Raw genomic sequence first — 24,907 nt, forward strand, 5'->3', positions numbered from 1 at the left:
AGTTGCCACCTCCAACTAGTCTCACCTCTGCCCATTTCACTTCAGGCACACTGGCCTTCTTTCTGTTTCTTGAATGTGCCAGGCTTGTTCCTGCCCCGGGGTCTTGGTAACTTTGTGCCTGGAGAGCTCTCCTCTGAGTGCTCATAAGATTCATAAGGCTTGCTCATCATTCAAGCCTCAGGTCACTTGTTACTTCCTCAGAAAGGCAATCCTGTCCTTCCTCTCTAAAGTACAGTCCCCTACTCTGTCTTACATCTTGTGATAAGTGATATCACTATGTGAAATTGTCTTGTGTATTTGTTTATACTTTCCAGCTCCACCCTTGCCATCCCATTGGAATATAACCTCCATGAGGGCAGGGGCTTTACCTGTTAGGGACCAACTCCTCTCAGTTTGCCTAGGACTGTCCTGGTTTTACCAAAATACGTCCAACATTCCCGGAAACCCCTGAGTCTAGGGAAAACTCTGACGGTTAGTCACCCAATTGCCTGCCTTGATCACTTCTGTATCCCCAGTACCTAGTCTAATGCCAGGGGCTTAGGTAGGAACTCAATAAATATCTGTGCAATAAATACAGGCAAGAATGGCTGGCTGTCCATAAAGAATTCTTTGATCCCGGCTCTAGGGGGCAGCCTTCTCCAACCTTGTGCCTTGAGGCCGAGCTCTGCAAGGTTAGGCTAAAAATCGTATTTGCAAGATTTCCCCCCAGGACTTACGGGGTCCGTTTGCTCACCTCCAGCCCTTGTGGAGTTCAAGCCTAAGAACCCTGGTTCAGGCAGCCCCAGGCCGCGCCTGACACGGAGGTGGATCCCCTGGGCCCGGCCCGCCTCAGCTGGTCCTCCTGCAGCTTCGTCTCGAGGTCAGGCTTATAGACCACAGAACTGAAAGGACCGTTCTAGAGAGGAACAGCAGGTGGCTCCTTGCAGGGAAGAGCTGGCCCCATCATGAGCACCCCCGCTGCCCAGGCTGCAGGAAGCAATCCCGAGGTGAGGACTCAGATCCAGGGGGTCACCTTGGCCACCCCTCCCCCAGCGCTGCTCCCTAGGACCGTGGCTGCCTTCTGCCCCCAGAAGGGGACATCTTCACCTTTTATGGCTAGAGTGAAACCATTCACAGTCTGGCTTCTCACTGAGACCCCACTTCCTCTGCCTGCCCACTGACAACCTGGAGGTCCACGCAGAGGACAGGATGCTGAGTGAGAAAATGCTGAGCGGAAGCAACAGGTCTTTGAGCTCCAGAGCTAGATGAGCATCAGAAACAGCCAAGCGCGGAGAGGGAGGATGTGTGCGCGTGTCAGCAATCACAGCCGCCGCAGCATTTGGAAGGGCAACAGGGAGGGGCCCGGGGCCTAGGCCTGCTCGCCTCTCCTTGTCCTCTGGTGACTTCCATCTGCTGACCTGAACCCCCAATCACAGGAACATCCTCCAATGCGCTCGCTCTTTTCCTTTCCCTTTCGCTGTGGGGTTGTTGTTGGGTGAGGGGAGAGAGAGGGAGAGAGAGAAAGAGACAAAGAGAGATAAAGCCAGGAGTTAACCTCTGCATGGACTGGAGCCTGGGGCTGTGGGGAGTGAGCGAATACAAAGGCTGAGGGCAGGAGAGGAGGGCATCAACTCTCCCTAAAGGACAAAGCCCCACACAGGGATTAGTACATATTTGTCCTTCAGATTTGAGTTGAGGGACTGGATTTATTGAATGAGAAAGTCACCACGGAGGCTTGATCAGTACACACAGACCCCCGCAGCTGGTCCAGCTGTAAAGGCACCAGGTAAAGTGAAGGGACTGGAAAAAAGATTGACACCTGTGCTTAGTCCAGCGCTTGGGACCCATGAATAGCACCCTAGAGAGGTCTGAGGTGCGAATCTGAGGGCACTTCCTGGAGGAGGGAGAGGATGGGCTAGAGACAGACTGAGGCAGTGCGAGCAACAGAGATGGGCCAAGAACCGGCTGGAAAGGTAACAGAAGGAAAGGCAGACCTGGGGGAGCGATGAGGAAGGCAGAAGGACCCATGGCAGGAGAGGGGGAGATGAGTTTACCTATTCCACTCAAGAAGCCTCTCCTGGGGCTTCCCTGGTGGTGCAGTGGTTAAGAATCCTCCTGCCGATGCAGGGGACACGGGTTCGAGCCCTGGTCCGGGATGATCCCACATGCCGCGGAGCAACTAAGCCCGTGCGTCACAACTACGGAGCCTGCATGTCGCAGCTACTGAAGCCCGCGTGCCTAGGGCCTGTGCTCCACAACAAGAGAAGCCACCACAATGAGAAGCCCATGCGCCAACAAGGAAGAGTAGCCCCCGCTCGCCGCAACTAGAGAAAAGCCTGTGCTCAGCAACAAAGACCCAATGCAGCCAAAAAATAAATAAATTAATTAATTTTTTTTTTTTTTTTAAAACAGAAGCGCCTCCTGAGGGCCTCTGTGCCCACAGCCCTGGCTGTGCTAAGCATGCGGCATGGAGCAAAGCAGGGCCAGCTCCTGCCCGCTGGGGGCTCACATTCTCTCATAGGAGGAATCTCGACTAATAATTAGGCAATTTCTGTGAAATTTCTAATTGCAGTTGTGGTGAGTGTCGGGCGTGTGGTAGAGAAATGGGGCCCTGCAGGAGGAACTGACACAAGCCAGGCTCTGTGGGAGGAGAAGAACCCGGCAGGGGCACAGCAGTGGCTGCTTTGCCTGGCACCCAGGACCCCAGCCGGCACTGTCAGCTGAGGCCTGGGGGAGACTGGAGATTAAATCAGGATCCAGTCCTCTGTGGAATGAGAGGGGGAACGCTGAGGTAGGCTCCATGCCCGCCCTGCAGCAGGTTTAAGGGGAGTCCGCCGCCTCTCCATTTCTCTGGAGGTAAAGCTCCTAGTTGAGGGGGCTCCAAGGCAGGAGCAGGAAGGACTTCCTGAGGCCTGGGTGGGAAGTCTGAGCAGCCGGTGGCTGCCTCTCCATCCTGGAGCCGGGGACTGATCCCAGGAGGGGAGGGAGTGGCCTGCGGCCTTCTCTCTCAGTCAGACCTGCAGACGTCACCTCTCTTTTTTGTTTCCCTCTACAGACCCCATCTTTGCAGCCTCCCATGGCCTTTCGCTGTGTCCTCTCTGGAGGGAGGAAACGGGCAGTGGGTCTGGTGCCAAGTCTTTGGAGTGTTCAGCTTCCTCTGGCCCCAGCACTTCCCGAGTGGGATTTGGGGGCAGGATTGGGGTCTGATCTGATGCTAGGAAGGGCCTTCTCTGCATGGCCTGCTTGCCTGGTTACTCACAGCCTTGCCCTCTCCTCGGCCAGGGCTCTGGATCCACACGGAACCCTCCCTCGGGCTCCTGCAGCCGCCCCTGCCAAGTCTCTAAAACATGAGGGCAAAGTGGCTGCAGAGTTCGAGTCCTGAGCAAGGGCCCAGGGAAGAAGGGAGCCCCTGAGATGAGGGTCTGGGGAAGGCTGGGGATGTTGGGAGGAGGTTGTGTGGGTAGTGAGCCCCAGGGAGAGGCGGGGGAGTGGTGTGGGTCGGCAAGTGCAGACTGGAAGCTCCAACGGGGTGCAGGAGAGGGGGCCAGGGAGAGGGCTCTGGGCCTGAGGGAAAGTGGTCACGACTGGGCTGGAGCCACCGTTTCAGAGCACTGATTACTCAAGGGCAGATGCAGTGTCTCCTGGGTATGTGGAATACACACACACACACACACACACACACACACACACACACACACACACTGGAGAAGCAGAAGCTGGAGGGAGAAATCACCTCCTGCACATGCAGATACCACCAAACTTGCCTGCTAGGCAGGCCTGTTCCCCTCCCTTTAGCACAGCTCCAGACCTGCCTCTGCCTTCTCTCCTGCTCTCCCAGCCTCTCCTCATGGAGAAGCAGAAGCTGGAGGGAGAAATCACCTCCTGCACATGCAGATACCACCAAACTTGCCTGCTAGGCAGGCCTGTTCCCCTCCCTTTAGCACAGCTCCAGACCTGCCTCTGCCTTCTCTCCTGCTCTCCCAGCCTCTCCTCACCCTCTGGCTACCGCCATCAGCACCACAGGCCTGTTTGGTGACCGTTTCCTTGCCCCTGTCATGCATGGGTAGCTTGACCACCAGCCAGAAGAATGTGCCTCCAGGAAAGTGTGGGGACTCTGTTCTCGCCTCAGTCAGCTCCCCACTGCTCCCCAGCCCCATCCCCGCCTCACAGACCTCCCTCCAGCTTGCCCCCCACTTCCCGGAGAAGTAGGAGCCCATCTCTCCTCTGTGTCCCTGCTCTACCACTGTCATAGTGGCTCAAGAGTGACTGGCTGTGACCTGCTGGTCCCAGGAAGGTTTGGCCTGGTGCCCATCAGTGTTCCAGCTCCCTGCCTCAGCCCCCCAGGAATGGGCAGGGGAGGAGATGGGGGAACTGGACTGGAACCATCCTTGGGGCCAGAAGCCTGGATAAGTGCCAGAGGACCTTCAACCTTCCAGAGCCGGGAGGTAGAGCCCAGGTGAGGGTACCTGGGCTCTCTTCTCAGTCCCTCTCCATTTGTTGATAAGTCACGGCCAGGGGGTCACATCAGGGATGCTGAGGGAAGCTGCAGCAGGCCAAGGTACCCAGGCACAGCCCTTATGTCCTCTGGCCTCCAAGCTGGCCCTTTTCCGCAGTCCTGCTGGCAGCCTATTAGCTAAGACGTCCTCCAACCTCCCACCCTCCATCCCACCAGCAACCTCAAAGGACACAGCTGAGCCTTGTAAGCAAGGTTTGCAGCACAGAAGGAGAAAAGATAGGAGACAAGGAAGCAGCCGGGAGGGAGGTGAAACAAACTGTCCGAAAAATGAACTGGGAAAGCAGCCCCTCTCCCTTCTGCCCTGCCCTTGGTACAGGCTCACAGCAGGCCCCAGCTGACTGTCCCACCGACTTCATCTCATTTCCACCCGGAATCATTAAGCACCTGCTTTATGCCAGACACTGTGCTGGGTATGGAGGCCTGACCAGATTAGTGTGTTAGTGAGCTACCAGAAAATTCCACTAGGCTCCATGGCCCTGGAGCCCAGTATCTGCCCAGTTTTAGATCTCCAGTTTACAGCAGAGTTGCTGGCACTTAACAGTAAATTCCGTTGAAGGAATGAAAGATTCTTGTGGCACTGCACAGGAAGGACTGAGGAAGGCAAGGTTGAGAGCAGTGATCACCAAAGAATGATTAAGAGGGTAGGCTCTGCCGTCAGACTGAGTCTGGCATTGCTACTTACTAGCTGTGTGACCTTGGCCAAGTTACATCACCTCTCTGTTCTTCAGTTCTGTTCCTCAGTTGTAAATAGTGATTGTTCTGAGGATTAAAAGATGATGTCTATAAAGTAGTAAACAGAGTATGCTGCACATAGTAAGTGATGGAAGAGACCATCGTCCGGCTAGAGCAGTTTTAGTGGGGATGGGGCATGATGGGTGGATGCAAGAGGTTATCCATTGGTTTGATCAACCAGAATTGGAGGCTGATGGGATGTGGGAGAGGGAGGGAGCGAGGTATCAGTTGTCTTGCTTAGGCAGTGGGGTGGGGGGGGGTCCTGGAGCAGGGAGCTGAGAGAGGCCAGGCGGGAGGAGAGGCAGCTGGGGTGGGAAGGGAGTTTTAGACTCGTGTAGTGTGAAGATTCAGGAAGCTGTGGGCTCCGCAAGTGTAGAGTTCAGCAAAGAGGCTTCAGCGGGAGGAATACAGCCCAGAGCCACAGCCGGCCAAGAAGCCCTCCTTTCCCATTAACCCTCCTGGACTATTCCCTGGGAGCCTCTGCTGTCCCCTGCCGCCTGCCTGAGGGAGTGAGGCAGGGTTCCATAAGGCTCATGCCCTGGCAGAGAGCTCATCATGTGGGTGGACAGTGTGAAGACCCTGCTAGTCAGCCTCCATCATCTGTCTGTCCCTCCCCCTACGTCTGGAGCCTGTGCACCCAAGTGTGAGGGAAATGACTCTGGATGTGGGCTTCTCTCCCTTTGCAGGAGCTGTCAGTATATTTGAGAGGCAGGATTACAGAGCGGTAAAGCACACAGACTCATAAGTGCTTGGGGAGAATCACTCACTGCTCCACATCTTAGCTGTGGAACCTGGGGTGTGTCAGTTAACCTTTCCATGTGTCCACTTCCTCATCTGCAAAATGGGATAACAATAATACCTATCTCACAGGATTGTTGTGATGATTAAATCAGTGACTGTATCAAGAACATTAACAAGTATAACAAGTACCAAGAACAGGGCCTGGTGCATGTTAACTATTGTTATCATTTATCTGTCCTAACACAACTTTCAGGCATCTAAAGATAGTCAGAGGAGGGTGGAGGCTGCACCAGGTTATGGCACGATTGTCCCTGTGATGACTCACCATCTGGCTTAAAGTGTCTTCCTCAGACACACTCCCCTAGTCTCCTGCCCCCTCCAGGCCTTAGGCTCCATCAAATACCTACCGAGCATTCATTTTGCAGGCCAGTCCCAACCAGGAATCCTGAGAAGGAAACACCTGCTCCATCATCTGCCTTGGCGGGAGGTGGGGGGCTTTGCCCTCCAGTGACAAGAACGAGACAAGTGGAAGGTCCAATTTGAATGACTTTCTTTGGATCCTTGTACCCTTGACCTTGGCAAGCTACTTGATACCTCTGAGCCTCAGCTTCACCATCTGAAATGGGAATGACAGTAGTACTACTTCATAGGGTGGTGGCAGAGATAGAATACCTGTGAAGCACTTGGAACAGAGCCAGGCACTTACAGGCTATTGTGGCCTGCTGAGAGGGACGCAGATGTCCTGCCTCACCCACTGGCTCCATTTCCACCTGCCCAAAGTAGGGGCAGGATGAATAGGAAAGGGGGGACCCCTTTCTGACCCGACTGCCAGTCTCTGGAAACTCCCCTGCAAGGACTTCTAGACCAGGTCACTGGCACCAGAGACCTGAAATTTCAACTCACTCCCCCAGCCCCACTCCCCCTCTACTCTCTTCCCCATGGACACCTGTGACCCCAGCCTGTTATCCCTTCAAGCTGTTCTTCCTTCTTCCAAATTCCCCGAACCTGAGTGGATGGGTTTGGTCTGGGGGCCAGATTCATTTTCAGGCTCCCTTCCTTCCCTGAGGGGGTCATTTAAAACTCCACTATCATTTCTCAAAGTGGGAACCCAGCAGATTGGGGTATTTGTTCAAAATATAGATTTTCCATTTCATGCCAATAGGACTGAATCTGAATTGGAGGGGATGGAACTTACAATCTGATAAGCTCCTGGACGGATTTTCAAAGACACATTAAAATTGATTTTAATCACAATTAACTCCCCCTCCAAGAAAATAATCATCGGTGGAAGCGCAGGGGGCATGGATTGTTAGAGATATGTCTTCCTCTGTCCAGGCAGGCTCAGCAGCAAAGGGAAAGGGACACAGGTGGGGCAAAAAGGGGGTGAGTCCTAGAAAGCCGGGGGCGAGGCGTGCGACTCCTTCCAAAACCCTCGGTGACGCCCTGAGCAGTTACGGCGCCGACGCCGGGGAGCTGCTGTCCCGGAGCCACTGTCTCTCCGCGGACTCAGAAGCAGGAGTGGGGCGAAGAGGGGGCGCTGGGCCAGCAGCGCGGCGGTGGGACGGCTCTCCACACAGAGACCGCCTAGGACTCTGGAATCCCGAGCTCGGCCTTCACCCGCCGGGGGCGTGGCCTTCTAGCCCCGCTCCTCTGGGATCTCAGCCCCACCTCCAGCGCCCACAGTCCCCGAGCGTTGTCCTTACTCTCCAGTCTCAGTGTCCCCACCCGCGGCGGGTGTCTGTGTGTGTAGGGCGGGGAGAAGGGGGCGGACGGGGTGTGTGCATGGCAGCGCGGCGGTGGGAGGCTCGGCAGCGGGATTCCCTGCGGGAAAACGGCCCCATTCCTCCCCCGGCCTGTTCGAGACCCTGAACCGAAACAGGAGGCCGGAGGCCCCCGGCCGGCCGGGAAGCGGCCCCAGCCCGGATTTCCCTCCCGGGTGGGGCCGCAATGACTCACCCACTTCCCCCTTCCCCCGGTTTCCTTGTTTGCATTTCTCCTCCCGGCCACGTGGCGGCCGGTGTAGCGGCCCGCAGCCCCTAGCCCGACACCCCCGCCGCCGCGGCACCGGCTCGCAATCCAAGGCCGCTCCCGCCCGCCGGGGTTTCTCGGGGCCCGGGCTCCCGCCGGCTCGGCTCACCCTGGGCTCGGGACTCCGCCCCCCGCCCGTGCCCGCCCCCTTCCCTACTGTAAGGCCTGGCGCGTCCTCCCCGTCCTCCCGGTCCATCCCGGGAAGGGAAGAGGGCGGGCCGCGCAGGGGGTGTGACAGCTCCCGCCCGGACCAGTGCCAGCTGCAGCCTCGCTTCAGCGCCCGGTGCCAGCTGGCTCTTTCGTCTGGGACGGAGGGGAGGCTTGGGGCTCCTTGTCGCTGGGGGTGGGGGAACACCCCCACTCAAGCCCCCAGCTTTCCCCCCACCCAAGAGGAGCCTCTCAACCCATCCTGGCTCGGGCTGCCCTGGCAGCGGGTCCAGCCAGGAACTGGCCTGCTCACTTCGCCTGGGACTTACAGCAGGGGCTCGCTGTTGGCGGGGGGGGGAGGGGGGCTCCCGGGGGCTCCCGTCACCCCCCGCCTTTTGCTAGAGGCTGCACGGCTGTGCGAGCTTGAGGAGGAATATGAAGGTGGGTACGATGGGGTTAGGGGGGAGGAGGGGCAGGATAGGAAGCTGACAGGGTCGGGGAGTTGGGGTGGGAGAGAGAGGCTTGGTCAGGAGTGAGGAAGGTGGAGAAACGAATGGTTTGAGCTGAAGCTGCATTTCTGGGGGATCCAGAGTCCACAGTCTCATACCGGGAGTTGGTGGAGATCCCTGCAGGGCCATGGGCAGTGGAGTGGGGCAGAATTCCCCAGAAGACCGGGAAGAAGGACCTGATCTCTGGTGCGCCAGCTGGAGACCCCTAAGTGCGCCAGACCGGCAGGCCCCAGTGAAGGTCTTCCTGTCCCTCCCCCGGCTCCTGGCAGGGATGCAGCACCTCCGCCTGACCAGTCCAGAGGACTCTAAGGAAGTGGTTCTGCCTGGGGCAGTTGTGCCTTGGTCCAGCTGCCCCAGGCCCGGCCTCATGGCTGTCTGCCTTCCTCTTCCCGTCACAGGTGGGCTGGCCGGGTGAAAGCCGCTGGCAGGTGGGCCTGGCTGTGGAGGACAGCTCAGTTCTGGGAGCACCGCTGGTGGGAGGGCTCCCGGACGTGGTGCCGGAGGGGACGCTGCTCAACATGGTGCTGAGGAGGATGCATCGGTCCCGAAGCTGCTCCTACCAGCTGCTTCTTGAGCACCAGCGCCCCAGCTGCATCCAGGGCCTTCGCTGGGTGAGTGCCCATCCCCTGCCCGGGCCAGGCACCAGGGCTGGAGGGGGCCCTGATAGGAAGAACGGGCATACTGCTGGTGGCCCAGCTTGCTCTGGGGGCATGAGGGGGACAACTGGGGTGGACAGTGGGTCAGGCAGCTTGGCTGCAGTGTGTGGGTGGCTCACACAGCTGCACTGCATGTGCACGTGGTGCCCAAGTCCCCCCATTCAGGCATGAGGGGAGGGGTAAAGGGATTGTCATTTAGTTGTCACCTCTGTGTGCCTTGAGTTAGGTGCTTGCGTGTTCTCCAGGTGGTGGTGGGAGGCATGTTTGAAATACTAGGGGCCAGGTCAAGTGTGGGGGGTGAGGTAAGCTTGGTTACTGTTTTTTAAACATCACCGTGACGACATTCTCCTTTAGTGAGGGCTGAACTGCATCGAGTCTGCTTTTGGATCTTGGGGTGAGGTGGTCATGTGAACATTGCTTGGCATCTGGCTTTGAGGGGCTCAGGGGAGAATTCTGAGAAGTTTGGAGGCTCTGAGATGAACGGAGCTCCCTTTACCGGTGAAGAATCTCTCTGGAGCTGCAAGAATGAAGGAGAGAGAAAGGCTGTCGGGGAAGGTTGTGGGGGTGCTGGGGGGCAGGATAAAGGTTGCAGGATCCAAATCAGCAGAGAAGCTCTCCCCAGCCACCCAGACTTAATTGGTTCTTCACCTGAGATTCGGTGTGTCTATTACTTGTGCCCAGCCTGGGTGGAGGGTGGAGGTGAGTGCGGGGAGAGGGCTTGGGCAAAGGGGCAGAGAGAAAGCAGGACTTGGGAGAGCTCCTCTCTTATCAGCAAAACCCTTTGAGTAGAATGACCACCACTTTCTGCCTCCTTCCTCCTACCTCACCCAACCACCATTTATATTTACCAAAATATGAAGCTGGGTTGAGAAAACTGAAGCCCACCAAGGTGATGGGGTCCTCCTTGCAATGGGAATCGGGAGGAGAATCTAGGTGTCAGTCCCCAGCTCTCCCCCAACCCCTCCCTCCCTGGGTCTTCCTGACAAGGGGCCTCATGGGCCTGGGTCCTGTTCCAGATGATGCTCTGGAGGGGGCAGGGGAGCTGGGTTCCCTCTGGGCTTCGCTCTCTGCCCCCCTCATCCCCCAGGTCACTGGCAGTAGCTATTGCTTGGAGCCAGTGGGCTGGAACCCTCCCTCCCTCCTTCCCTCTCAGGCTATAATTACTTGTGCATTTCCTGTCCCCTTCCCAGCTTGTAGAGGCAAGGTGGGGAGTGGGGGGAAGGTCAGGTGCCAGGACAATGAGGTCACTGGAGGATCCCCTGGGACCCAAAGTCTGGGAGGGGGTGGAGGAGGCCGCCAGGCTGTCTCCTGGCTCCCCCAGTCCCCCAGAATTGAAGGGCTGGTATGCATGGGGAGGCCGGAAGAGTGAGGGTGAGGGTTAGTGGAGTAAAAAATGAGGTCAGAGGCACAGAAACAAAGCCCCTCCCCTGCCAGGTATGTGTGGGTGTTGGTGATTAGAGGGAACTTAGATTTTCAGCGCTAGAGGCAGGGCACATCCTCTCCTGAGGACCATCTCTGTTGAGTGGGGGGTGAGAGGTGGTTTCAGCCCCTTGTGTCTGTGTTTTTGTTTTTTGTTTTTTAGCATCTTTATTGGAGCATAATTGCTTTTCAATGGCGTGTTAGTTTCTGCTTTATAACAAAGTGAATCAGTTATACATATACATATGTCCCCATATCTCTTCCCTCTTGCGTCTCCCTCCCTCCCACCCTCCCTATCCCACCCCTCTAGGTGGTCACAAAGCACCGAGCTGATCTCCCTGTGCTATGCGGCTGCTTCCCACTAGCTATCTACTTTACCTTGGTAGTGTATATACGTCCATGCCACTCTCACTTCGTCCCAGCTTACCCTTCCTCCTCCCCATGTCCTCAAGTCCGGGGCTCACTTGAGGGAACAAGTACCCGGCAGGGAGTGTGCACACACAGGGTGAAGGGTGGATGTTGAAAGGAAGTGGGGCCCAGAGACCCAGGAGGGCAGTGCTGGGAGTTATTCAGGCCATGCCCCCCTCTTAGAAAATCAAGGGGGCGTCTGTGTTTAAGAGACTCTGGGTACCTGTGAGCTATACCTCTCTTCTCTGGATGATGCCTTTGGCTGAGGAGGGGCTCACTTGGAACAAGTACCCGGCAGGGAGTGTGCACACACAGGGTGAAGGGTGGATGTTGAAAGGAAGTGGGGCCCAGAGACCCAGGAGGGCAGTGCTGGGAGTTATTCAGGCCATGCCCCCCTCTTAGAAAATCAAGGGGGAAACCCATCAACCTCCTGAGGTCTGAAGAGAGCACTTTCTGTTCCTACTAGATCAGGACAAGAGAAAATGAAAGCAGGTTACAGCAGGAGGGCCTGAGGTTAGATACAGAAAGGACTTACCAACCACGGCAAAGCTGATGCTGGAATAGGATGGAAGAACATCTCCTTTGGAAAACATGATGGGGAGATGAGATCTTGTCTCATGTCCGGGAGCCTACAGAGGGACCAATCTGTCTAGAGGCAGGGGCAAGATCAGGATGACCTCTGGTGGGTCCTACCAGCTCAGAGAAGCCTGGGATGCTTCTCTTTGAGTGACTTATTTGGGAGAAGTGGCTCTATTCTCTAACTCAGAAAACATGCTTTCATCCAACCTGTCCAAATCATGGTAGTAGCTAATCGTTGTGTAGTATTTATATCCCGGCGCTATTATGAGCTTTACTTTGTCATATCAAATAATCTCACAACAGCCCTGTGAGATAGCTACTAATGCCATCATCTCATTTTATAGATGCGAAAGCAGGAGAACAGAGAGGCTAAGTGACAGGTCTAGGGTTACACAGCTGCTAAGGGACAAAGCTGGGTTTTGGTCCTAGGCGATCTGGCTGCAGAGTTCAAGCTCGTATTGTACTTTCTATTGCTGCAGATGGTAACACTGACACCCCAAAACATCACCCCCACTCATGCATCCTTTCCCAGTCCCATCATGCACAGCCCTGGCCTGAGACCCTATCTGTGGCCTAAGGGAACTGGTCTGACGGGTCCCAACATGGCTGTCTGGCTCTGTGCCTGCCCCTCCAGTGCGACTCTGACCCTCAGTGACGGGGGTGGGGCAGGCCATGGTGCTGGTGCCAGGGAAGCTAGCTAGGACCTCCTCTTCCACCCTGAGTCCTTCCTGTCCAGACATGAGAGGAGGCGGTGGGCGAGGGCCTTCACCCCTGCCATACCAGCCACTGCTTTCCAGCTGAGAACCCTCTAAGCTGACACTCAGGGTTATCAGATCAGGGACAGGGGTCAGCGGAAGCACAACATTTCTTGCACTGTGTCCAGATGACAGGTGCCCAGCATGAAATAATAACGTTACATCAAGTTACTTAACACTGACTAAGTAGTTATTACAGAGCAGGCATGGCTTCGAATGCTTCACGCTTTTAACTCGTTTGATCCTTAGAATTACCCTGTGGGATAGGTACTATTTTCATCAACCCCGTGTTACAGGTGAGGAAGCTGAAGCACAGATAGGTTTATAAGCATTCCAAGGTCACACAGCCAGCTGGTAATGGAGAGCCAAGATTGGAACCCAGGTGCCTGGCTCCGGAGCCCACACACCTGCCTGCTGCTCCGGAATAGCACCTCCACGCTGATCCTAGGAGGTCCTGGTGCATGGGAACATGGCAGGGCTCCAGAGGAACTATGATGACAAACCTATGGAACTTTGTCTAACCCAGTATTTTCCAAACTTCCTTGCCCATGGAACATTCCTGAGGGCAGAATTCACCTCTGTCACCTCTGCTTTCACGGCACACGGCGGGGGAAGCACAGGGCCGCGGAGGCACCATGGGATATGGTAGGGTTTGGTGGCTAAGAACATGGGCTTTGGAATCAGAGAGGCACAGTGTGAACCCTGCTCCTCCTGTTTACCAGCTTACAGGGCAGGTTATGTAACCTCTGAGCCTCCTTTTCTCTAGCTGTGAAACAGGAGACAAACACCTACTTCAGGGTCAGCGTTGGTAGAGTTATTCAGTAGGATCTTAAATTTCTAAGCAGTTGTGTGACTCTGGGCAAGTTGCTTCATCTCTCTGGGCTCCTGCTTTCCTCGCAAAGTAAGAAGGATGCCTTCAGGTCCCTTCCTCAGCTCTGATGGGCCAGAGCCCCCCAGCTTCTGAGCCTCGGGCACATCCCCTGGGGCAGGACAGGAAGTGGTTTAAGCAAGGCCTGAGGATCTGAGATCTGAGTCTTGACCAGCCTGGCCACATGACCAGACACCTCCCCTCCTGATGTGCCCTCCGGGGTCACAAGAATACCAGGAAGGGAGTGTGTGCGGGATCCTGGGTCGTGGGCACCGAAGGGACTTGGGGCAGGGACTGGGGCCACCTGGGTACTCTGACAGGCACAACAACAAGTCATTAGCACTCGGTACTGTTTGTTCCAACACAGGGGGCTGGCTGGGTAGAATTCCTGCCCTTCCTCCTTCCTTGGCTCCTCCTCCTCCTCCTCCTCATTTCCTGTCACTAAGTCTCCAGGGCTGTGTCTGGCACTAGGATGGGCCCCATGACCGGGTCAGGGATACCTATGGGACACCTAGCGACTTCCACCCGGCATTGGGCCAGGCACCTACGCACGCCAGACCTCAGGCCTCTGCCTGGCACACAGTGGGAAGATGCTGGGACCAGGGGAGGGGACTGTGGCCCCGGGCCTGGTCGTACCCTAGCTCCCCAGCCAGGTCCTCTTCAGGCCCTGTGTGCAGATGGGAAGCAGCAGAGAGAAGCGGGACGGGAGAGGAAACAGGCAGGTGTGGTGGGTGGAGCGGGACCAAGAATGTGAGCACTTCTGGTAGGAACTTGAGTTTATCCGTGGCTGTATGGCTGCGTGTCTGAGTTACAAGGGCACTTCACCTCTAGACTTTTGTTTTTCCCTAAGTCAGGGAGGACAGACAATACCTGCTCTGCCTACTTCCCATCTGATCCTATTCTATATGAGATCAGATGAAATCACGGAGGTAGACATACTTTGTAAACTTCAAGTGCCTGCCTTTGGGACGGCTCACAGAGGGTAGGGCATCCTGTCCAGAGATGTCCACAAATTCCAGTTCTCAGGTGGCAGGAAAAGAGGGGCATGAGAGGCTTTCATGGCCGACATCCCAGGGCACACAGGCCCAGGAGTCCTGGATGCCCAGTTGATGCCGAGGGCAGGGAAACCTCGTTCACGAATGATTTGTACGGAAACCCTGTCTTGCAGAGCTGTCCTGTGTGCTACCAAGACTGACTCACTCTTACAGGGTTAGGGGCTAGCGGCAGCATCTTGGAGAGGAAAGGGGCTTTCCAGCAGGCAGCCCGCCCTCTGCTTCACAGATCAGTAATAATAACTAGCATGTATATACAACTACATGTATATGCCAGGCAGTGCTTTAAACATGTGATCTCTATTAACTCACATAATCCTTCCTAAAACCTGAATTGTTGTTATGCATGTTTTATAGATTTATAGGCAGGGAGAGGTTAAATCATATATTCAGGGTCACACTGCTAGTAAACAGAGGAGCAGGGATTTGAATCCAGGAGTTGGCTCCAGGGTTTGTATTTTTTTTTAAATAAATTTATTTTTATTTTTTATTTATTTTTAAAAATTTATTTATTTATTTATTTTTGGCTGTGTTGGGTCTTCGTTTCTGTGCGAGGGCTTTCTCTAGTTGCGGCGAGCGGGGTCCACTCTTCATCGCGGTGCGCGGGCCTCTCACTATCGCGGCCTCTCTTGTTGCGGAGCACAGGCTCCAGACGCGCGGGCTCAGTAGTTGTGGCGCACGGGCTTAGTTGCTCCTCGGCATGTGGGATCTTCCCGGACCAGGGCTCGAACCCGTGTCCCCTGCGTTGGCAGGCAGATTCTCAACCACTGCGCCACGAGGAAAGCCCCAGGGTTTGTATTTTTAACTACCAGTCTGCACCGAGGCCCACAGAGGGCAGGAGTCTCGCCCAGGGCCCTGTGATTGGGGACTGACCCTGGCTTGGGAGCAGGCCTTGGGACTCCAGGCCTCCCGAGCTGCTCACTTTCTGGCCTCTCCCTGGCCTTCTTATCTCATGTCCTCATGCTCCCCCCTGGCTCCACTGTGCCCCTTCCCTACACGGTGCACTTTACCTGGGAGCCTGGGCACACCTGGGCCCTGAGTAAGCAGAACTGGGATCTCATCTGTGGGGATGCACCGCTGGAGCCAGGAAGGAAGACAAGGGTCTGGTGATGGGGCAGCAGGGCGGGCGTGAGGCGCATGCCTGGCATATGGGGGTGCTCAGTGCGTATTTGTTGAAAGAGTAGCTAAGTGGACGCCTGGAATCGGGGACTGGGCAGGGGCTGGGAGTGACGGGGTGGGCATCTGAGAGCTGGCTGAAAGGCCTGGCACTAACACTCAGACCCTCCCACTGCTCTCAGACGCCACTCACCAACAGCGAGGAGTCCCTGGATTTCAGCGTGAGCCTCGAGCAGGTACAGGCCACGAGGGGTGGAGCTGGGAGGCGGCAGCCCAGCCAGGGCTTCAGGGCCTGAGGCAGCTGTGCCTCTCCCTGCCCCAGGCCTCCACGGAGCGGGTGCTGAGGGCTGGGAGGCAGCTGCATCGGCATCTCCTGGCCACCTGCCCCAACCTCATCCGAGACCGAAAGTACCACCTCCGACTCCACCGGTGAGTAGTGGCCTTGGCTATCTCCTTGCCCATCCCCTCCAAACCCTCCCCACCCCCTGTTTTCTTTCCCTTTCACTCTGTCCAGGCACCTGGGCCCAGCCCTGCTTCTAGACTAGGAAGGTGCCTTTCAGATGGAGTGTTCCTCCCTCTCGCTTCTCCCGTCCTGCCATTTGAGTCTCCTTCCTCTTCCCTGTCCCCTTCACCTCCCAGGCAATGCTGCTCTGGCCGGGAACTGGTGGATGGGATCTTGGCCCTGGGGCTGGGGGTCCATTCCCGGAGCCAAGCCGTAGGAATCTGCCAGGTGCTGCTGGATGAAGGTGCCCTCTGTCATGGTGAGCCCTAGCCCTGGGTGGGTGCCCGGGGCTGGGCAGTCCTGGGGAGCAGGCCTCTGGTGGGCATTGCAGCAGGGGCCTCATACCCACGTGGCCTCAATTTCCTCTCCTCCCCCACGCCTGGGCCTCTGCCCCCCAGTGAAACACGACTGGGCCTTCCAGGATCGAGATACCCAATTCTACCGTTTCCCCGGGTCGGAGCCAGAGCCTGCAGGCATCCATGAGCTGGAGGAGGAGTTCGTTGAGGCTCTGGCCCTGCTCTCCCAGCGGGGGCCTGACGCCCTGCTCACGGTGGCACTTCGAAAGCCGTAAGTCGGGTGCCTTGCATCTCGCGGCCCTGCTCTCGGACTCGGTAGTTTCTGTTTCCCCTCTGACGGGGTGGTCCCTTACTTTTTGTGGAGGGAAGGGACCCTGGCTGGACCAGAGGCCTGAGCTCTGGTCTGCATTCCGCCATGGACTTGCTGTGTGATCTCGAGCCCTCCTTCCCCCTCTGAACATGGCCCTTCCTCTGTAACTGAGGCTGTGGGACACGTGGCCTCCGAAGACCCTGCCCACTCTGCGATGCAGAGAGACGGAGGGCTTTGGAATCCGCCGGCAGGTGTGCGTTCAAATTCCAGTTCCACTGGCTACTAGCTTGGTGACCTTGGGCCTCTCCATGCCGGCTCCCTCTCCAGTCAAAGGATAACAATACCCACGTCATGGGGTTGTCGTGAGGGTGGAATGAAGTAATGCGTGTAAAGCGCGTGGCCCAGTGTCTGGTACACGGTGTGCTCCCGGTGAAGGCTGGCCCATTATTGATAAACAGCCACTGCTGGGGCACAGGCTGGCCCAGGCCCAAGCTTGGTGGACGTGGTGGCTTCCCGCTCTCGGCCTTGGGCCCACGGTTCATCACTTCTTCCCCGCCGTCCTGTGCCCGCAGCCCCGGTCAGCGCACAGACGAGGAGCTGGACCTCATCTTTGAGGAGCTGCTGCACATCAAGGCCGTGGCCCACCTCTCCAACTCGGTCGGTCCCCCGACCCAGCCCTGCCCTCGCCACCCCCAAACCTGCCTTCCCTGTGGCCACTGCTGGGCCGGAAGACATTCCCCTCCCGTTCTGCCTCTCTTTGCCCGTTTCTTCCCCTTGCTTTGTCTCCTGCTGAGTCCCGGGTCACCTGACCTAACTACACCTCTGTCCCCTGAGCACTTGTGGCTTTGGACCTATAACCTCCCCACATGGTTCCTCTTCCCCTGAACTCACCTCATTGACCCTCCTCTCCCCGCCCACAGGTGAAGCGGGAATTAGCGGCAGTTCTGCTCTTTGAACCGCACAGCAAGGCAGGGACCGTGTGTAAGTCAGACGGGATGGGAAGCTGGGCACCAGGGGCCTGGACAGGGGCGGAGGCCACAGGGAAGAAGTGGTGGGTCCCTGGAGGCGTGTCTGATCTGTGCTTCTCTCAGTGTTCAGCCAGGGGGACAAGGGCACCTCGTGGTACATCATCTGGAAGGGATCTGTCAATGTGGTGACCCACGGCAAGGTGAGTCTTCCCTCCATGTCCAGCCCCCTGGGGGGTAACTGCTCTCTGGTCCTTGACCTCATGGGCAGTGCCTTTAGTGGACCCAAGGCTGCCGATCTCCCAGGTCTCCTCCTGCTTTGGTGGCTCTGTCCGCCATGGGTCTGTCCCGGCAAGGGCTGGGCGGCTGGGCTGGGCTGTGACTCAGGCCTGGCTGCAGGGCCTGGTGACCACACTGCATGAGGGTGACGACTTTGGACAGCTGGCTCTGGTGAACGACGCACCCCGGGCAGCCACCATCATCCTGCGAGAAGACAACTGTCATTTTCTTCGCGTGGACAAGCAGGACTTCAACCGTATCATCAAGGTGCCATTGCTGGGGGTGGGGAGGGCAGGGGACGTGACCGGGACACGTCTCTGGAGAAGTGGTGTGGGGCAAAGAGTAAAGACCAGAGAGAGCCTTTAAGGATCAAGGAGAGGTCGAGGGTGGAGAAGCTCGGGGCGATGGCCGCAGGTGGCAGCCCAGCCCTGCGTGTGTGAGGAGGTGCAGAGCATTCTGAGGAGGGTCAGCGAGCCCTGGGGACCCCGGCTCGGGTGGGAGACCAGGGGGGTGGGGTTACAGAGGGTTGGGGGTCTAGGGTGCAAGGGGATGCAGCATAATGGAGAGTGGGATCCACGGAGGGAGCCCTGGGAGGGATGCGGTGGAGGAGGGGCTCAGGCTGGGTGCTGGGCAGGGGTGGGAGTGGGGGTAAAAACCAAGGTCATGGGCACTGAATGGAGTGGGAGAAGGGCTGAGGGTCCCTGTGGGAGCCTTGTGGGGTTCAGAGTTTGGAATGGGGGAGGGAGAGGGAGAAACTCTAGGGTGGGGAAAGGAGTCATGGTGTATGTTGAGCACTGGGTGTTGGCTTGTTCTCCAGGATGTGGAAGCAAAGACCATGAGGCTGGAGGAACATGGCAAAGTGGTGTTGGTGCTGGAGAGAACCTCTCAGGGCACTGGCCCTTCTCGTCCCCCAACCCCAGGCAGGAACCGGTAACATACCCACCATGCTCCCTCTCCATACCATCTCTCTTGCCCACCTTCTCTCCTTCCATTTCCCAGGCTTTACTCCCTTCCCCGTGTCATACCCCTGCCCTCTGGCCACCTGGGGGTGGAGAGGCTTCCAGGGACTTAGAGACATCCCCTGAGTTGGTGCCCCCTCCACCCCAAGGTGAGAGAGGGCTGGCAAATAGGGAGGAGTGATATGATTGATTATTGATGTCTGCCCCGGCTGTGGGAAGGGGAGTCGTGGCATAAGTGCTATGGACTGGCTGCTTCTGCTAGGTATATAGTGATGTCTGGCACCCCGGAGAAGATCCTAGAACTTCTGTTGGAGGCCATGCGGCCTGATTCCAGTGCTCATGACCCAACAGGTAGGGGCAGGAGATACCCTGACTGCTCTCTGACTCATTGGGTGGTCAGCACAGCATGGGAGAGGGCCAGGCACCCTGCCGTCTGACCTCATCGGGTGCTAGTTTGGTCCATTTGGTCAGTTGACGGGAAGTTTGCATTCCTGTGTTCTTGGTTTGGGTGGGAAGCGCAGTGACAGGGATTGGGCATCGCTGGTCCCTTGCCTGTGGTGGGATTGGGGAAAGGGATGCTCCAGCTGTGCATATACTTGTGCTCAGTAGACTTGACCGCTGAAGCCCCCACCTGTCCCCTGTCCCTGCCCTACAGAGACATTCCTCAGCGACTTCCTCCTGACCCACAGTGTCTTCATGCCGACTGCCCAGCTTTGCGCTGCCCTCCTGCACCAATATCCTTCCAGCCCCAGGGGATTTAGGATGGTGTGTGGAGTGGGAAGAAGGAATCCCTCGTATCATGGCTGTGCCGAACCCTCCAAAGTGCCAGCATCATGCCAGGCCCAGCTTGTGCGTGGGCTCTGGGCATCCTGCCCCTCCCTTGCCCAAGGTGTGGTGGGTGGTCTGGTTGGATGTTGTGGTTCCCTTGACTGGTGCCCACTTTCCACGCGGAGCCCGCGGGAGGCAGCGAGCAGGAGTGCAGCACCTACATCTGCAACAAGAGACAACAGATCCTGCGGCTGGTCAGCCAGTGGGTGGCCCTGTACGGCCCCATGCTCCACACCGACCCTGTGGCCACCAGCTTCCTCCAGGTACCTGGGAGTGAGGCAGGGCTGGACCAGGCTGCCCGGGGTGGACATGGAGTCTCAGTGAACCTTGGCTCCTCCCAGAAACTGTCAGACCTGGTGAGCAGGGATGCCCGGCTTAGCAACCTGCTGCGGGAGCAGTGGCCAGAGAGGCGGCGACACCACAGGTGATGCTTTGGCTCAAGTTAACTTGTCACCTGCGGGACGGGCAGCGCAGCGGGGTTGGAGAGCGCCACCTCTGGGGTCAAACATGTGGCTTAAATCCGGGCTGTACCACTGTAGCTATGCCGCCCTGAGCCCATTACTCTCACCGCCCCGCCCCCGCCACACCCTCCTAGGGCTTCAGCTCTTGTCTGTAAAACTGGGAGAATACCTACCCCCCATTGCACCTGCAGAGTGCAGCGCAGGGCATGCTGTGCTCACTTGTCTAGTCTTGCTCATTTCAGTTAGTGTTCTTACCCGTCCCCTTGCTGCTTACCCTCCCATCACGTGCTCCTCCATGCGCATGCAGCCCGCAGTCATTCGTGTGTCATCCTTCTAGCCCCAGCACACCTGCTGTGCTCACTGCCGCCTAATTATTATCAAGCACCCTTGGTGCCAGCTCCTGCCGGCCAGCCCGGTCAATTTCCTAGCGTTTACCTAGCCTAGCATTTACCTCGCCCTCCGAGACCTTCCCGCCCTCCCAGGCATCCCATGGGGGCAGCTGAGGTCCAGGGAGAGCTCCTGTGCAGGCTGCCTGCCCTGACACCGCGTGCCTTTCTCCCTTGAGCTCTCTTTCCCTCCCTTGCTGGCCTGGGAAAATCACAGGATCCAGGGGCTGGATTTCAAGTCTTGCCTGTCTCACCAAATCTTTGATCCTCACCAAATCTGCAAACCTCTGAGCCTCTGGTGAGGGCGGGTAGAATCCAGAGCCCGTGTCGTCCTCTCTGCTCTTGACCCCGTGTTATCCTGCCTGCAGTGGGCCCTGCCCGCCAGTCTCACCTCCCTTCTCTCTTGCTCCACAGGTTGGAAAATGGCTGTGGGAACGCATCTCCGCAGATGAAGGTGTCTGCCCCGAATGAGGTCCTCTCGCTTCTGCAGGGCCCCAGCTGTCCCCACTCCTCCAGGGACCACCGGGCCCCTCCTTTGGCCCCTACCCGAGGGGCTCTGCGTGGGAAGCCCCCCGTCCCCTGTCGGCCCCAGGCACATCCCTGGGTCTGGGATAGGTGTTCATGGAGCTCGGGCTGCATGTGGCGCTGGGGCCAGGCCCTGCAGGGAGACACAGAGGTCTAAGGTCACTGCTCCCCCCGCCCCCCCAAGCCAGGGGGCTTTTATTCCATTTTGGAGGTGATTCATGCTCACTGTTAGAGCCAGTTAGCAGTTCCCACCTGGGAGGTGAGGGGTGGTGCCTGGGGGTAGTCTCGGAAGCCCAGGGGTTCCTGGGGGCTAGTGCAGGGAGCCCAGAGGAAGGCAGGCTGAGATCTCAGAGCCATTCCAGCCGTGGGCTGCGGGGGAAGCAGGAGGAGGAGCCGTGACCGGCACGAGATTTGAGGAATGGGGTGGAAGGGGCTGGGAAGGTAAGTTGGGGCTGGCTGGGGGGACTCATACATTGGGAATAACACCCAGATGCCTCACCTGGGCCTGCAGTGCCCAGCTGCTTCTCCCACCTCATCCTGCTCCCCCCTCCTCCTCGCAGGCTCCTTTTCGGCTAAAGGTGAAGCTCAGCCCCTCCTCAGTCTCCTGCCCTTACCTGCTGGCCCCTCTCCCACCAGCTCCCCTCCAAGGTGTCCTCTATGGTTTTCCTCAAGGCATTATCCCAGTGGAATTGTCTTCTTTTTTGTCTACTTGCTTATTGTCTGTTGGTGTCTGTCATGTCCCGGTAGAATGCCCGCGTGAAGGGCCTTGACCTCTGTCTCCCCAGCCTGTGGTTGCCACTCAGGGAACGGCCGGCGGGCACTGCGCTAGGTGCCGAGGGTGCCGTAGGGGGCCGGGGGAGCCACCCACCCTGGCCTCGAGGGGCTTGCAGTGAAGCGAGGGACGGGGCTGCAGGGCAATCTCATGCTGTATAAGGGCAAAGACAGGGGTCTCTGGAGACCGGAAGGGGAGGGCTGACTCCGGGTCAGGGTCAGGGAGAAGCGATCGCTGGGTCCGAGAGCAGCAGGGAGTGAGGGTGGAGGGAGAAGAGGCTGCAGGCGGGTGTGAGGGGGAAGGGAGCCCACCTCCTAATGGAGCCTGGAGGAGAGGGGGGGAGGCGGGCAGGGGCCAGAGCAGGTGGGGCCGCCCCCACCCCCGACCCCGTGGGCCACGGTAAGGGGCCTGGCCTTTGTCCCCAGAGCAGTGTGAGCCATTGAAGGTGTCTGAGCCAAGGATTGACAAGATCAGATTTGTGTATTGAATAGGTCAGCTGAGGAGCCTGCGCTTTATCCAGTAGACAGTGATGGCCTGGAAGCCTTGATAGGAAGCTTAATCTGGCTCTGGTCAGGCAGATGGGAGTGGGAGAGAGGGAGGCACCTGAGAGGTGAGGCTGGCAGAGAATAGTTGGGCCGTTTTAGTAGATAAAGAGTGAGGCAACACACGGGCTGGTGGACCCTGGGGTTGGCCTGGGCTGGGGAGGGGGGCACACGGAGACCCCAGAACTAGATGCCGTGCCGTGGGGAAGTGGGGGTTGGGCAGCAGGCGCCGTGAACCCAGGGGAATGGCCGAAAAGTAGCCTAGGAGGTGGGATGAGGGGTCCGAGGGGTGTGTTGAGTTTGGGGTGATGGTGCACAGACACGGGAGGATCCAGGAGGCATTTGAGACCAGGGCTTGGAAGGAAATTCAGTGCTCAGTGGTACGGTTTTAAGAGTCTTCCATCTGCGGGGGGGGGTGGGTTGGGGTGGGAGGGTGCGTGAGGCTGGGAGGAGCTCGGAGGGGAGCGCAGAGGTCTGGAAATCCAGGGAAGAGCCATGAACCAAGGTCTGAACCTGATCTGCCACCTTCAGAGCAGGTAGAGAGTCAGTACAAGAACTGGAAAGAGTGGTCGGTGGGCAGAGGAGCTGTGCGAGGGAGGCCTCTGGCCAGCAGGGGCTCCCCAGCAGCCCACTGTGGTGGGGTCATGGAGGAAGGGTTGTGGGGTGACGGGGCAGCCGACACAGTTGAGTGCTGGTGGACAAGAGTGGGGTGTGTGTGTGGGGGGACGCAGGCGACAGATTAGGATTCCAGCTGGGCCACTTAGCAGCTGTGTTGCTTTGGGTATGTTACTTAACCTCTCTGAGCCTCACTGATCTCATCTATAAAATGGGGATAATAATATTTTGTCAAAGGGCTTTTGTGACTATTTAGATACTTAAAATATGCCTGTACTTAGCCTGGCATGTAGCAAATAGCAAATGGTAGCTGAAGGAGGAAAAAACCGAGATCAACAGCTGAGGTGTGTTTGTATTAGAGCAATTCTAGACCCATCTGGTAGAGGGGGTAACACACACGTAGAGGGGCACAGACTTTGCTCTGTCTCCTCCAGGAGCCTCAGTCCCCAGCGCCTTACCTGGCCCAGATTCGTGGACCAAGCAGAGCCTGAGGGTGGTGTGCGTGCCCCGCGGGTGCCATGCTCCTGGTGACAGAGGCCCCTCCCCGTCCCTGCATGTTCTCCTGTGTCCTCCCGGCCTTACTTTCTCTCCCTCTCAGGCCTGGAACATGCCTGTTTGGCTCCCCAGCCAGGATGAACCTCTCCCCAGCAGCAACTGTGCCATCCGAGTCGGGGACAAAGGTTGGTGGTCTGTCCGAGCCAGCCAGTGCATAGCTAGAACCCTACTGTCATCACTCTTGACCTTGGGGCGCCTGGCCGAGGATGGCATGCAGTGCTCCTTGGGGTCTCTGTTCCAGGCTCCCCCTCTCCTTGGCTCAGGGCCTCCCACCCACCCAGGCTACTCCGTAGCGCCCTTGCCCGCCTCCTAGGGACCCTCCCTCCGCTGCAGTCACTGCCCTCTCCCTCCTGGGGTGGGGAGACCAAGCAGCGCCCCCCCAGCTCAGCCAGCCTTCCTCTACAGTCCCCTATGACATCTGCCGGCCGGACCACTCGGTGCTGACCCTGCAGCTGCCTGTGACGGCCTCAGTGAGAGAGGTGATGGCGGCATTGGCCCAGGAGGACGGCTGGACTAAGGGGCAGGTGCTGGTGAAGGTGAACTCTGCGGGCGGTGAGTTGTGTCTCTGGGTAGGGTGGCCCCAAGGGAGGGGACCCCCTCAGAGCCGTGCCCATCCCCCGAATTAAGATTATCATCATCTTTATTATCTTTATCATGTTAATGATGGTTAGCATTTATTGGGAGGTTTATTACACCTCTTCGAAGTGCTTTGCATGTGGTGCTGAAGAGCATGAACTCTGGAGCCTGCTGCCTGCATTTGACTTCTGCCCTTTGGCTCCCTTCTCTCTGTCCCTGCGCAGGATGCTTAATCTCTCTGTGCTCTGTTTCATCATCTGTAAAATGGGGACGAAAAGAGTGCCTGCTTCAGAGAGGAATTGTGAGGATAAATGAGCTAAATTAGATATTAGAATCAATATCTAAATTAGACAAATTACTTAAGCTCAAAGGGGTTCAGTGATTTTCCCAAGTTCACACAGTGAGAGCGTCGACAGCCTTTGAATTCGGGTAGTTGCTCATTTAGTCTGTAGTCATCTTTGAGGGCCAGCTGTGGGCCAGCAGTGTGTTAGGAGGTAGAGGTACCGTGGCAGGTAAGATAGAGCAGCTTGATGGTTAAGAGCCTAGACTGTGGACTCCCAGATCGGAGCTGGAATCCCAGACCCACTGCTTACTAGCTGTGTGATCCTGGGCAAGTTGTTTAACCTCTGTGAACTTCGGTTTCCTCGTCTGTCGAATGAGCACTGTAGCTGTACCTATCACATAGGACTGCTGTGGCTATTAAATAAGCTACTGTGTTTAAAGCTGTTAGCATGGGACCCAGCATAAAGTTGGTGCTCGGAATATGGCAACACGAGGATTATTAAGACCTGCCTTTGGAGAGCTTGGGACATTAAAAACCACTGTTGTCCA

General features: G+C 57.3%; 1 protein-coding gene across 7 annotated transcripts; it reads left to right on the forward strand.

Moving 5' to 3' along the window:
• The first annotated feature begins 8,454 nt into the window (after positions 1-8,454).
• LOC102987186 (rap guanine nucleotide exchange factor 3) lies at positions 8,455-24,878 on the forward strand. 7 transcript variants are annotated; one of them, XM_055082775.1, is made up of 18 exons: positions 8,455-8,584; positions 9,051-9,263; positions 15,688-15,741; positions 15,828-15,934; positions 16,145-16,266; positions 16,406-16,574; positions 17,186-17,270; positions 17,534-17,594; positions 17,705-17,781; positions 17,978-18,124; positions 18,675-18,787; positions 19,079-19,167; positions 19,472-19,550; positions 19,757-19,907; positions 19,986-20,068; positions 20,906-20,963; positions 23,544-23,625; positions 23,906-24,878. In XM_055082775.1, the coding sequence occupies exons 1-18, from the start codon at positions 8,579-8,581 to the stop codon at positions 24,124-24,126; spliced, it is 1,917 nt and encodes a 638-aa protein (XP_054938750.1). In that variant the 5' UTR covers positions 8,455-8,578; the 3' UTR covers positions 24,127-24,878. The 7 variants fall into 7 exon arrangements, 6 of the variants coding, with proteins under 6 accessions (XP_054938750.1, XP_028340736.2, XP_054938751.1 ...); XM_028484935.2 differs by having other exon boundaries at positions 20,906-20,945; XR_008616646.1 differs by lacking the exon at positions 19,986-20,068 and having other exon boundaries at positions 23,906-23,962.
• Positions 24,879-24,907: the final 29 nt, after the last annotated feature.

Source organism: Physeter macrocephalus, unplaced genomic scaffold (genome assembly GCF_002837175.3).
Source record: "Physeter macrocephalus isolate SW-GA unplaced genomic scaffold, ASM283717v5 random_342, whole genome shotgun sequence".
NCBI lineage: Eukaryota > Metazoa > Chordata > Mammalia > Artiodactyla > Physeteridae > Physeter > Physeter macrocephalus.

Coding starts and splice junctions, on each gene's coding strand:
- LOC102987186 (XM_055082775.1), top strand. Junction 16,267..16,405: donor TGAAGGTGCCCTCTGTCATG/GTGAGCCCTAGC, acceptor TCTGCCCCCCAG/TGAAACACGACTGGGCCTTC. Junction 19,168..19,471: donor CAGTGCTCATGACCCAACAG/GTAGGGGCAGGA, acceptor CCTGCCCTACAG/AGACATTCCTCAGCGACTTC.